The sequence below is a fragment of the Cajanus cajan genome, chromosome 8 (genome assembly GCF_000230855.2).
Source record: "Cajanus cajan strain Asha chromosome 8, NIPB_CcT2T_4, whole genome shotgun sequence".
Lineage (NCBI taxonomy): Eukaryota > Viridiplantae > Streptophyta > Magnoliopsida > Fabales > Fabaceae > Cajanus > Cajanus cajan.
The window spans coordinates 1,717,863-1,730,906 of NC_138524.1; the positions used below are offsets into that span (position 1 = coordinate 1,717,863).

At 33.1% G+C, this 13,044-nt stretch overlaps 2 protein-coding genes across 3 annotated transcripts; one reads left to right on the forward strand and one right to left on the reverse strand.

Moving 5' to 3' along the window:
- The first annotated feature begins 5,220 nt into the window (after nucleotides 1-5,220).
- LOC109798240 (WEB family protein At3g02930, chloroplastic) lies at nucleotides 5,221-9,491 on the forward strand. The gene is made up of 3 exons (XM_020358442.2): nucleotides 5,221-5,501; nucleotides 6,107-6,311; nucleotides 6,673-9,491. The coding sequence occupies exons 1-3, from the start codon at nucleotides 5,485-5,487 to the stop codon at nucleotides 8,980-8,982; spliced, it is 2,532 nt and encodes an 843-aa protein (XP_020214031.1). The 5' UTR covers nucleotides 5,221-5,484; the 3' UTR covers nucleotides 8,983-9,491.
- Nucleotides 9,492-11,216: 1,725 nt separating this feature from the next.
- On the reverse strand, nucleotides 11,217-13,044 carry LOC109798241 (transcription factor MYB53). Of its 2 annotated transcripts, XM_020358444.3 has the most exons (4): nucleotides 12,892-13,044; nucleotides 12,527-12,798; nucleotides 11,610-12,380; nucleotides 11,217-11,480 (listed from the first exon to the last, which is right to left on the reverse strand). In XM_020358444.3, exons 2-4 carry the CDS (start codon nucleotides 12,790-12,792, stop codon nucleotides 11,471-11,473), a joined length of 1,047 nt encoding a protein of 348 aa, XP_020214033.1. In that variant the 5' UTR covers nucleotides 12,793-12,798; nucleotides 12,892-13,044; the 3' UTR covers nucleotides 11,217-11,470. The 2 variants fall into 2 exon arrangements, with proteins under 2 accessions (XP_020214033.1, XP_020214032.1); XM_020358443.3 differs by lacking the exon at nucleotides 12,892-13,044 and having other exon boundaries at nucleotides 12,527-12,884.

Here is a 13,044-nt window from a genome sequence, read left to right on the forward strand (position 1 = left end):
ATACTTCCTGTTGTACTCCTTATCCTTTGCATTCATATTTGTCATATTCCAATTGTTCTGACTCTCACACTGCCTTTTGCATGTCTTTATCTGCCACCATCGAGCCTACTTCCTTTAAAGAGGCTTGTAAACATGATCATTGGCAGCAGGCTATGCTTGCGAAAATTCAGGCTCTTGAGAGGAATAAAACTTGGTCATTGGTCAGATTGCCGCCGAAGAAGAGGGTTGTTGGGTGCAAATGGGTCTACAAGACTAAACTGAATGCAGATGGGTCCATAGAAAGACATAAGGCACGACTTGTTGCCAAAGGGTTTACACAAACTGAAGGCATGGATTTTTTTTGAAACTTTCTCACCTGTTGTGAAGTTAACAACGGTCAGATTCCTTCTTTCAGTTGCCGTTTCTCACAACTGGTTTCTACACCAACTTGATGTTGATAATGCTTTTTTGCATGGTGATTTAGATGCCGAGGTTTATATGAAACCTCCCCCGGGATTGATTCTTCCTGAACCTCATTTGGTTTGTAAATTGCACAAGTCTCTCTATGGACTCAGACAAGCTTCTCGGCAGTGGAATTCTAAGCTCACCTCTGCCTTAATCTCCTATGCTTTCTCTCAGAGTCCTGCTGATCACTCCCTTTTCATCCGACACTCTTCTACTTCTTTTACTGCTCTGCTAGTTTATGTTGACGATATAGTTCTTACTGGTAATAGCATGCAGGATATTGTTGCTGTTAAGCAATTTTTACATCATGAATTCAGAATCAAAGATTTGGGAAACCTCAAATTTTTTCTTGGTTTTGAAGTTGCTAGATCACAGCAGGGTCTTATTCTGAACCAGAGAAAATATTGTTTGGACATCTTGGCCGAATTTGGTTTCACCGGTTGCAAGCCTGCCAACTCCCCTTCGAATCCTACTGTTAAACTCAAGGATGATGAAGGTGATCTTGTTCAAGATCCTACTGCTTATAGGAGATTAATTGGTAAACTGCAGTATTTAACAAACACTCGTCCTGACATTTCCTTTGCTGTTCAGCAAGTTAGTCAGTTCATGTCCAAGCCAAGATACTCTCATCTAAATGCTGCGTTCAGGATCTTGAAATATCTCAAAGGATGTCCCGGCTTAGGTCTTTTCTATCCTTCTGCTAATCCTCACAGAATTCAGGCCTTTTCTGATTCCGATTGGGCTACTTGCTGTATCACTAGAAAATCTACTACTGGTTATTGTGTCTTCTATGGTAATTGTCTTATCTCCTGGAAATCCAAGAAGCAATCCACAGTTTCTAGGAGCTCTACTGAAGCTGAATATAGAGCTTTAGCTTCTGTTGCTTGTGAACTGCAGTGGTTAAAGTATGTTGCTGATGACTTGTGTCTCCAAATTCCACTCCCATTTCCTACTTTTTGTGATAATCAGTCTGCCATTCAGCTGGCTAAGAATCAATCTTTTCATGAACGAACCAAACACATTGAGGTGGATTGTCATCTTATTCGTGCTAAGATTCTTGATGGGCTCATTGTTCTTTCTCATGTTCCTTCGAAGCATCAATTGGCAGACATGTTCACTAAGTCACTTTATCCCGGGCCTTTCAATGATAATCTGTCTAAGCTGGGCTTGCTGAATATTCACCACCCATCTTAAGGGAGGGTGTGAGAAATACGTTTCTATGTTTCTGTTAGGATTCCCAACATTAGCTGGCAAGATTGTTTTTGCCTTACTGTCAATTCCGTTATCCTTGCTACGTTGGCCAGTTTGTTAGGATGGTTAACTATTCTCTTATTTTTTCATTTTGAATTGTTTTATGCTGTATATATATTCAGCATTCCTGTACCTTACGTTTCGTGTCAGGAATAATAAGGATTGAAGCATTTCTCTGTCATATACTCATATACTAATAATTACATGTTTATTTTGTTTCGTGTTTGGATTGGTTGCAAAAATTATCGCTATAATTGATTTTATGACATAAATTTATGTATGAATATGTCAAGTGAAAAGTGATTTTAAGATATTTTATTAGATTTTTTTAAGTGATAATTTTTAAAGTAAATTTACAAAAGGGTATAAAGTTATTTATAATAGTTAGTTTTGTATTTAAATTGGCCAATTACTGATAATAAAGTGAGAAAAAAAGCTAAAAAAATATTTTGTTAATTAGTTTTTAATTATAGATTATAAAATTGTATTTATTGTAAAAATTCATTTAATTTGTTGAAACAGTATATAATTATAATGATACACGTTAAAATAATGATATTAATAATCTTTTCTATCAATTAAATCATGATAATCTTGAAAAATTCCGTTAGTAATAATGTCTATTTATTTGTCAAAAAATTATGATAAAGACATTCTTATGCTTAACATATACTTTTTTCATCAGTTAAAGCATATTTTTTCACTAATACATGACTCTTTTTTTCTTTTTTAACAGTGAATGGTCATTGCATGAAATGTTGTTCATTAATTCCTACGTAGTTACGTGGTGTGATGAGGATTTGATTTGTTTTCTTCTCTTTGTTGTTTGGGGTCACGTGAGTCCTACATGAACTACACCTACACGTCTGTTTCTCTCTTCTTATTACACACTGCAACAATAGGTACTTCTCCTGACTAATTTGACTCGGTGTTTAGATTTTCACCAAGTTGTTAAATTTTATAAACTAAATTAAATTGAATGCAGTTTGAAGATGATTTCCAATTATATTTTGAGATGTCTTAACCTTGATATCCCATATTAGTTTAAAATATTTAATTTTTAACAATTATCCATGAATAATACTTTATATTTAATAAATAACAATTTATATAACACAATATTATATTTATCTAAATATTATTTATTTTAAAATATATCTTAATTTAGGTTTTATATATATTTTTTATAACTATGTACAATATTAAGATTAGTATATTATATTAATAAATTGTATTGACTCAATCTTAATATATATATATATATATATATATATATATATATATATATTTATATCGAGTCTTGATTGGTCGTGTTAAAAGTGAAATAATTGACCTTATCAAACTTTTAATTTGGGTTAAGAGAATGTTAAATTCATTATAATTTGACGGATGGTCTCCTTAGACACAAATGTATAGTGTGCTCCCCTACTATATATTATTATATTAATTAAATATCTGTTAATATGGTTGTTGTTTCAAAATTGAATAAATAAATATAAGCACATTTTTCTTCTATATTCTTTTGTTTCATTTTTTTTATTACATTATTTATTACACCCATCACATATTCACGCAATTTCCCTCTTTCTCTTTTTCTCTTAAATGAGGTGTATGTTTAATGTTTATCATTACCCTTCAACATTGCGACATTGATTTAACACATGAATTGTCTACATCCACACTTAGTATAAAAATAGTACTACCTCTCCTTTTTATATATAAGATCCTTTAACTATAACCTTCGGCAAAAAAAAAAAAAAAACTATTGGTACTTTTTTTCTTTTTTTCTTTTTTTTTCTAATGTTTTACAAATTTAAAGTTTTTTTTAAATGTAGCTCTATTTAACAATCATGTCTAACTACATAACTAATAGTATTTTTTTAACTAAATATACTAATTTGAAGATAATATATATATATATATATATATATATTAATTTGTATGCATTAATCTTAAATATCAATTGATAAGAATAGTAATTTGTATTTTTCTTACAACAAATAGTAATTTGTTAGAATTAAAAAATAGTTAATTTTGTTAATGATATTAAATTATTTTTTTAAAATTATACTTACAATCAATATAACATCATTTTTTTGTCTAATTATCTTTCACTTAATTAATTAACATGTATTATTCATCTTCCTCAATTCTCATAAGACGATAATAATTTTGTCTTATTTATTTAGAGTATTTATCATTCATTGACTATGCAAATTATAAAATAATTAAAAAATATTGGTCAGAAAATAATTGATGTAAGAGGGGTAGAAGCAAATATTCAAAAAGGATCTCATACAGCTAGAGGGGTAGTAATTAATTAAAGAAAAGGCATGTAGTCGATGAGTTGAAATTAATTTAATATCCTGATAAAATTTTCTTGAAACCGATCTTATTCTTGGAATCATCACCGACAAACTTAGAAAGTGCTTTTGAACGAGTATTATAATAAAAACAAAATATGAATTGTGAAGATTGAAGCTTATAACACTGTGATCTTACTTGGAAAATTGAATTAGAATTAAAAGGAGGCATGAATTTGAAGTTGTACCTAATTCATTTTTAAAATAAGAAATTTCAAATGGTTGCGACATCCACAAGATAAATGAAGAATTTCTGGTTGCTAGTCATCCTCTCACCGTCGCTAGCCTCTTCACCTTATTGCGTAAACCACCTATTTCTTTACGTTATTCAACACTACAATTCTAATATAATATAATAGATAGTGTCATAGAAAATGAAGTGGAAACTAAATCAACCAAAATAATAATAATAATAATGTGTCAAATATTTTTTTATTCATCAAAATTATAATTACAACATCAAAATTTAAAATTATAATTTTATATATATTATACCTATTTGAAAAACTCACTAGTAATTTTCTCGTAAGGTTGAACGAGAGTTCTAAGAGAATATTCCGGTGAGGGAAAAATACCTGCAAAAAGTACTTCACGCTCAAGTCATGACAAACACGAATAACGATAGTAATTAACAAAGAGTGACATTATCTTGAGATGTGAACTATTTATTGGGCCCTGCCCTCCATGAATCCTGTACTAGGATTATTTGATTATGTAATATGTCCTTAATTAGTTTATACGCATGATTAACCTTTAAATGTGTTAAATATGTCATATTATTAATCAAATAAGGTAAACTACTAGACTAACTTATCTTCCAATTTTCATAAATTAAAATTGAAACACCCTACATAGTATTTTAAAAATGTGGTTATGAATTACGATTGAACATGTAAACAAGAATTTGAATAGTTTATAGAAGCTTACAAATTTAAAATTGTACATTACTTTGATAGAAAAGAAAAGGCAATGTCAATGAATCAAAGGAAAAGCAGAGATATTTGAAGTTGTGGTACATTTTGAAGGAAGGTAAGTAAAAATGTGAAGACGAATATGAAATTAAAGTTATTGAAACTGATAAGGTTTAGTTTAGGTGTGAGATTGAGAGGTTGAGAAAAGGAGAGTGGATAGTCCATAGGGTTACTTTTGTCCATCCATGATTGCACTTTGACACAGAAAAGAGAAGAAAAAACGGTTAACAATAAATGAATAAGAAAGAGAGTGTTGCCACTCTGGAGAAGAAGAGAACCAACTCAAATTATTTTGTTTCTGCTCTGTAAATTCCCTCTGTTGCAACCCTTCTTCTCCTCTCTCACAAATATCCATATTCCATCATTTCCTACAATGTCACAACTCTAGCATTCCCAATTCTGCAAAAAATATCACCTTTTTGCCTTTTCTTCTTACCGACACAACTTCCGCCACCATGGCTTCAAAATCTAGGTTAGTCCAGTTTTATGGGTGAGGTCAGAGTATGAGTCTCGTGTGAAGATCCGATTTTAGTTTCTTCAACTCGAGTACTTTTGAGCACCTGCACCGCTTTCTTTTTTTCTTTTTGTGTTTTTTTGTTTCTGCTTCGTGAAATTTGATCTGGTAATTATGGCTTGCTATTGTGGGGTTTTTCTCCAAAAAATAAAGATAAAAATCCAACTTTAATATTTATGTGGGTTTCTCTTCTATTCATTTGTTGAAATTTCGGTGTCTTTCTATCTACTTTCTACTTGCAATTCAAAACTGGGTTTCTCTTCTTATCCGTAGTTGCTTCTTATTTCGTCTTGATTTTGTACAATTATGGTAGTTCAGGCTTATTATTGCATCAGCATATGCTGTTCTGTTCTCGCCCTAATTTTGTTTGATGTTCAATGAAATGATTCTGGATGGTTAATTTGGCACAAGAGTTGCTTTTCATGTCTTAGATCCGTCTATCTGATTGGATGCAATCATATATTGGCAATGATTCTGCATGCTTAATCTTGCTTATTTTATGTTGTACTGTGTGTTCCATTAAATGCATTATTGATCTGGTGTTGTCATTATGAATTTGATAGACCCAATCTATCTGAAAATCCCAACAAAGCATCAATGGCAACTCCTAGAGGCAGTAAAGGTAGCAGAGTAGTGTCCAAATCAGAATCTGACTCACCATCTCCTTTGCAAAATTCACGCCTTTCTGTGGAACGATCACCACGATCTGTGAATTCAAAGCCCACTATAGAGAGGAAATCACCAAGACCCACCTCCACCCCAACTGATGTAAGTTACAGATTGCACTTTTTGTGCCCTCTTTGTTTTTTGAGATTTTAGTCATATTTTTTTCTATATTGGCTGCACTTGAAATGCTTTCTTCACTTTCATTTCTAAATTTTTGATGAAACATTTGAACTTCCTAACATCTCAAGTTGCCTTAAAGTTTTTTGCTTGAGGATGCATTACTCAGACGGTTAGTGCTAATTATTTGACATTTTTGCTAAGACTTGAAATTTTAGATAATGCATGATTGTATACCCTTCATTCTGACATGTCCAGTATTTGGTTGGAAACTGATGGAGATGTTTCTTTATTTGACCTTGCTTTTCCTTTAATATTGTGCTTATATATTCCTTGGTTTTGTCAGAAACAACCTCCAAGAGTTGTGAAGAGTTCAGAGTTGCAGAGCCAATTGAATCTTGCTCAAGAAGATCTAAAGAAAGCAAAGGAGCAGCTCATTCAGGCTGAGAAGGAGAAGCTGAAAGCAATAGATGAATTGAAAGAAGCACAGAGAGTGGTGGAGGAAGCCAATGAGAAACTCAGGGAAGCATTGGTGGCTCAAAAACGGGCTGAGGAGAATTCTGAGATTGAGAAGTTCCGAGCTGTGGAATTGGAACAGGCTGGAATTGAAACTGTGAAGAAGAAAGAAGAAGAATGGAAGAAAGAGATTGAAAGTGTGAGGAACCAACATGCTTTGGACATGGCTGCTCTTCTCTCCACCACCGAGGAGCTTGAGCGAGTTAAACAGGAACTCACCATGACTTGTGATGCAAAGAACCAGGCACTGAGTCATGCAGATGATGCAACTAAAATTGCCGAGATTCATGCAGAGAAAGCAGAATTTTTTTCAGCTGAATTGATGCGATTGAAGGGCTTACTAGATTCAAAACTGGAAACTGAGGCCACTGAAAATGAGCATATATTGAAACTGAAAACAGAGATAGAAGCTCTTAAGGAAGAACTTGAAAAGGCAAAGGGTTATGATGAGAAGTTGTCAGAGAAAGAAGCTTTTATTGAACAGCTTAATGTGGAGCTTGAAGCTTCAAAGATGGCTGAATCTTATGCACGTAGCTTGCTAGAGGAGTGGCATAAGAAGGTTGAGGAATTAGAAAAGAGGGTTGAAGAAGCAAACAAGCTGGAGAGATCTGCATCAGAATCTTTGGAATCTGTAATGAAACAGCTAGAAGGAAACAATGATTTGTTGCATGAAGCAGAATCTGAAGTTTCTACTCTTAAAGAGAAGGTGGGATTATTAGAAATGACAATTGGGAGACAGAAAGCACATGTTGAGGATTCAGAACGCCAACTTCTTGTGGCTAAGGAAGAAAATATTGAAATGTCAAAGGAAGTTGAGTCTCTGAAATCTGAACTTGAGAAGGTTAAGGATGAGAAAGCCCAGGCTTTGAACAATGAAAAGCTTGCAGCTTCTAGTGTGCAGGCCCTATTAGAAGAGAAAAACAAACTTATCAGTGAATTGGAGAATTCTAGGGATGAAGAAGAAAAGAGTAAAAAGGCAATGGAAAGCTTAGCTTCTGCATTACATGAAGTATCCGCAGAAGCTAGAGAAGCCAAAGAAAATCAACTAAATATCCGAGCTGAACGTGAAAGCTATGAGGCCCAGATTGAAGATTTAAAGTTAGTCCTAAAAGCCACTAATGAAAAATACGAGTCCATGCTTGATGAGGCTAGGCATGAGATTGATGTTCTTGTATGTAGTATTGAAAATTCTAAGAGTGCCTTTGAGAACTCTAAGGTTGAGTGGGAGCAGAGAGACCTTCAACTAGTCAGCTGCATAAAGAAAAATGAAGAAGACAAGGTGTCTCTGGAAAAAGAAATAAAAAGATTGCTTTATATGCTTAAAGAAACTGAGGAAGAGGCTAATGTCAACAGGGAGGAAGAAGTTCAGTTGAAGGAAAATCTGAAGGAAGTTGAGGCTGAGGCAATCCAACTGCAAGAAGCTCTTAAGGAAGCAACAGCTGAGAATATGAAATTGAAGGAGAATTTATTGGATAAAGAAAATGAGTTGCAGAGTATGTTTCAAGAAAACGATGAACTTCGAATTAAGGAAGCTGAATCTGTCAAGAAGGTGGAGGAGTTATCTAAGTTGCTGGAAGAAGCTACAACCAGAAACCACACTGAGGAAAATGGGGATCTTACTGACAGTGAGAAGGACTATGATTTGCTTCCTAAAGTAGTTGAATTTTCTGAAGAGAATGGACATGTAGGAGAGGATATTTCAAAGGTAGAGCTTTCAGTGAATCGGGAGGAACCCAAAGAAAGCTTACAGGAAGAAAGTATTCTCCTGAACGATAAGGCTGAAAAAATTGAATCTCCCAAATCTGAGGATGCGAGTGGGAAACTGAAAGAAGATGAGAGCAAAGAAAAGGATGATTCCGTAGAAGTTGAATATAAAATGTGGGAGAGCTGCAAGATAGAGAAAAAGGAGTTCTCACCGGAGAGAGAAGCAGAGCCTGAATCATTTGAAGAGGAAGTTGAGTCAAAGATAGAAGAAGGTGGTGAGAGCTTTGATAAGATAAATGGAAGTGCTATAACAGAGAACATTGATGAGGGTGGTAGCCCTCCATCAAAACAACAACAATTGAAGAAGAAGAAGAAGCCTTTGCTAGGAAAGTTCGGAAGTCTGCTCAAGAAAAAAAGTACTAACAACCAGAAATAGAACAATATTCAACTATGGTATGGGAGGTACATTGAACATTCAATTGTTTGCAGGTGTTTGGTTTTATGATTTTTGCTTCTCAGAATAGAATTTTTATGGAATCAAGAGGCTTGTAATGTTGTTTAGGATTTTTCACTAGTGCTTCTTTTGGATTGTGGTTCTCCATGTTAGTGGCAAATTGTATGTGATGCAGATGCAACCCCCCTCCTTTCCCTCCTATTTCTTGCCCTCCTATCTAGACTTGACGAAAGAAGTGGCAAGTTGGATTGTATTTTTATGTCATCCTCATTCAAATGAAAGTCTAGAAAGTTTGATGTTTCACTTCTGACGTTTACTTGGCACTTCCCTTGGACATGTAATGATCATTTAATGTACTACAACGCTGTTGGAAGAAGCCTAGAGGGTTTTATTTCCATTCCTTTCCCATTAAATGTAGATTCATGATTCAACTTGTAATTACTTCTATCAAATTATTTACCTTAATATAGAATTCGATATTTCCACTTTAACATCTGTTGGTTATGGATTCCTATACACTGACCATTCTAGCAAATGGATTTCTGATCACACAAAACTTGGATATATATTGTTGGTTCTGTTTTTTAATCAAAATTGACAGTGCTGTTTTTATCTTAGTAACTAAAATTGGCAGCGATAATATCAATATTGATTGATGTATGTAGTGTAACCCTTCTCTTTCAGACAGTGTTTCTGTTATCTCCGATTCTTTTCCCATTGGTTACTTTCTCTTCACAATTTTTTGTGGAAAAATAAAATTGTCAAACCCTGGTCTTGTCCAATCAATAGAAAATGTGTCTACCCTTTATACGCAAGCTTTTTTATTTTTATTTTTATGTGCATTAATATTTGTACTTGCATTTTTATTTTTATTTTTAACTTTAAAATAAAGATGAATAATAATCAGAATTCCATCAAAATAATGATGTCTGTAATTAATCAATTAAATACTAATGATACTTTAAGAAAAACAAATTAAACAGTTATGAAGCTTCCATTGGATAAATGGGAGAATTAATACGATTATGAATTGTTTTTGTTTGCTTGTTAGATCAAAACAAGTAGAAATAGTCTTACCTAACGGATAACAAAAACTCGTCTGGTAGCCAAAATGGTAGATTATAAGTATCAAGTTATTAGAAAGATTTGCCATGCTGCTTTCTAAGTCTCAGTGTCAGCAGATTATTGCATAAGTAAATTGGCATTTGGGCAACGTTTTCGTTAAGGTTTTTTAATAAGTTTGACTTTAATTTATCTCACTTTTATGTTTAAAAACCTCTTTCTGCTCCAAAGCTAAATGAGTCATTTTCAGTTTCATATTTTGTGTTAGTCTCCGTAACAAATCGTATTTAATTAGTATTCGATCAGTTTTTGCCCATTCTTCAAGTTTCAAAGTCTCCAATTTCCATACTGTTTTATTAATTTGTTTCCCTCTTTTGACTCTTGTTCTAAGGTGTTAATTCCACGTGGAAAGATAAGACATACAACTAGAGTCTAGAGGACACATCATTCCTATTAAAGATGAACAATGAGTTAATTTCCGTTAGGTTTTATGAAGTTTTAATTTGGTCTACTTTCCAAATTTGAGACACCTATTTATCTAAATCTAATAGACGGTTTTACAAAGCACATATCACACATTTTTTAAGACCTCACCTTTCCAAAAGTATATTTTGATTTCAAAGCCAATATGATCTTTTTAACTTATTACTTATAAATAGATTAATTAGTTTAAGTTTTTAAATAGATTAATGAATATTTATTCTCAAAACATTAATTACAATAAAAATAATAATGCATTATTATTTGAATAGGTCAATTTATTAGTCTTAAAAAAATTTAATTGGTGTAAAAATTTTCTTTTTTAACTAAATAAGTTGGATTTGATATAAAATGAATGAGTTAAGATTTGCTTTACTTTATTTTCAAACATTCAAAATATTTTTTTAGAATTGTTATATTATAAATGTGAAGTATTTATCAACTTTATTTGATTTTAAATTTTGTTAATCATTTTTAATAAAATCTCTTTCACAAAATTGAATCTCGAGATTTTACTTGATAAATTTAAATCCATTCCATTTGAACCAATATCACGTTAGTTTCAACCATTCAAAGTATATAGTCACAAATCACAAAACACAAATCACAAATGATATTATTTAACAAAGAAGCCACGTAAATTGAGTGAGTGGGGACTTATGTGCTGCAATTAATAGAAGAGGATGAATATGAGAGGATTTTATTCTGTAAAATAAATCACAATCTCCACGTTGCATGAAGCTTTTAATTATATAATGATTGAATCCAAAATTTAAATCATCTTCAAAAATATGAACCAACCAACTATTTCTAAATGAGCACCATTTGTTGATCCTAGAGATCAGTGATAAAAATTCCCATCATCACTGTGATAATCCTTGAGTGCCGTTGTCTTTTCTTGAGACTGTCAACTGTTGCTGATTTCTGTTTACTCTTGGCTGCAAATATAGGTTGAGAAAAATAAGTATATGTGGTGTCATAAATAAATAAATTTATAAGAGAAAATAAAATAAACACAAGTGGAGCTAGAAAAATAGTGCAATAATATAATCATAAAGGTTACTTACTCTAAGAGATCTTTCCAATAAGCCTCGCTTACTTCCTCATACATGAAATCTCCCCACATTTCAAAGGTGGTTGAAGTAGAATTACAAGGGTCAGAACACTCATTTGTGTTTCCCTTGTTTTCCATTTGCTTGACAGTGGAACATTCAGGCGAGGCTGAAACTAGATTTGGAAGTGAATTGAATAATTGTGTTGAAGAAGAAGAAGAAATAGGGGCATCAAGTTGTTCTTCAACTTTTTCAGATTTCATGCAACTACTATTTCTACATCCACTCATGTGTTGAAAACCACTTGGTAGAGTTTGCTGCTGATGAGGAGGGGCTTCAAAGTTTTGGAAATTTGGCTGATTTTGAGAAGGAAAACCATTACAAAGGTCTTGGAGCTTAGATTGATTCAATCCTAAAACTTCATTTAGAAAACCATCTTGAAGTGAAGATGGTGGTCCAAAAGGATTGAGTAATTCCATGTTTGAGGTAGGATTGGCTCCAAGGACTTGGAGTATGTTCTGAAGCAATTGGAGTTTGGCTAGTTGTGTGGCATCTGATTGCATGCTTAGAGCATTAATGTCCCAAGTGTTGGTGAAATTACTGAAAATGTTTGTAGCAGCCAGCAATTGTTGGAGATTGGATAGAAGATTAAGGTGATCTGATCTTGGACGATGAGTCACTGGATCTAACCCCATTTGCATAAGCTTTTTCTTTAAATGAGTGTTCCAAAAATTCTTAATTTCATTATCAGTCCTACCTGGCAGATGACCTGCTATAGAAGACCACCTAAGAATGTACATAAAGCAGCATACAAAAATCAAAATCAATTATGTATGTAGTTGTATAATGAAAAGCATCCACAAAACATACACCAAGTCTAAGTAAGCTAGCATCACTTTAAGAGTAATAAAATGGAATGAACAGTAAATTACTTATTCCCAAGAACTGCATGTAAATTGATGATGAGTTGCTCTTCCTCCTCAGAGAATTTTCCTCTTTTGATATCAGGCCTCAAATAGTTGGTCCACCTTAGCCTGCAACTCTTGCCACACCTGTTCAATCCTGCAAGTTTTGGAAGTGCTCTCCAACTCCCATGCCCATGTTTCTGAATGTAATCCACCAATATTCTATCCTCTTCTGGGGTCCAAGGCCCCTTCTTCAAACCACTTTCATCACCCCATGCTGTTCTACCCATCATCACTCTCTGCATAAACATGTTGGAAATTAAAGAGTACAAGGATTAATTTGATTCCGGGTTAGTTTCCATCACAACAAAGGAGAGCAAAAGAATCCAAACCTCGGATCGAGTGTTATGAAGTATAGACTTATAAGGTACTCTTTTGGAACTTGGAGATTTACCAGAGAGGTGATTGTTATATATATATATATATATATATATAGTATGGTGATGTTTGGAATACCATATATGCTTTCAACTTTCAAGACTAGC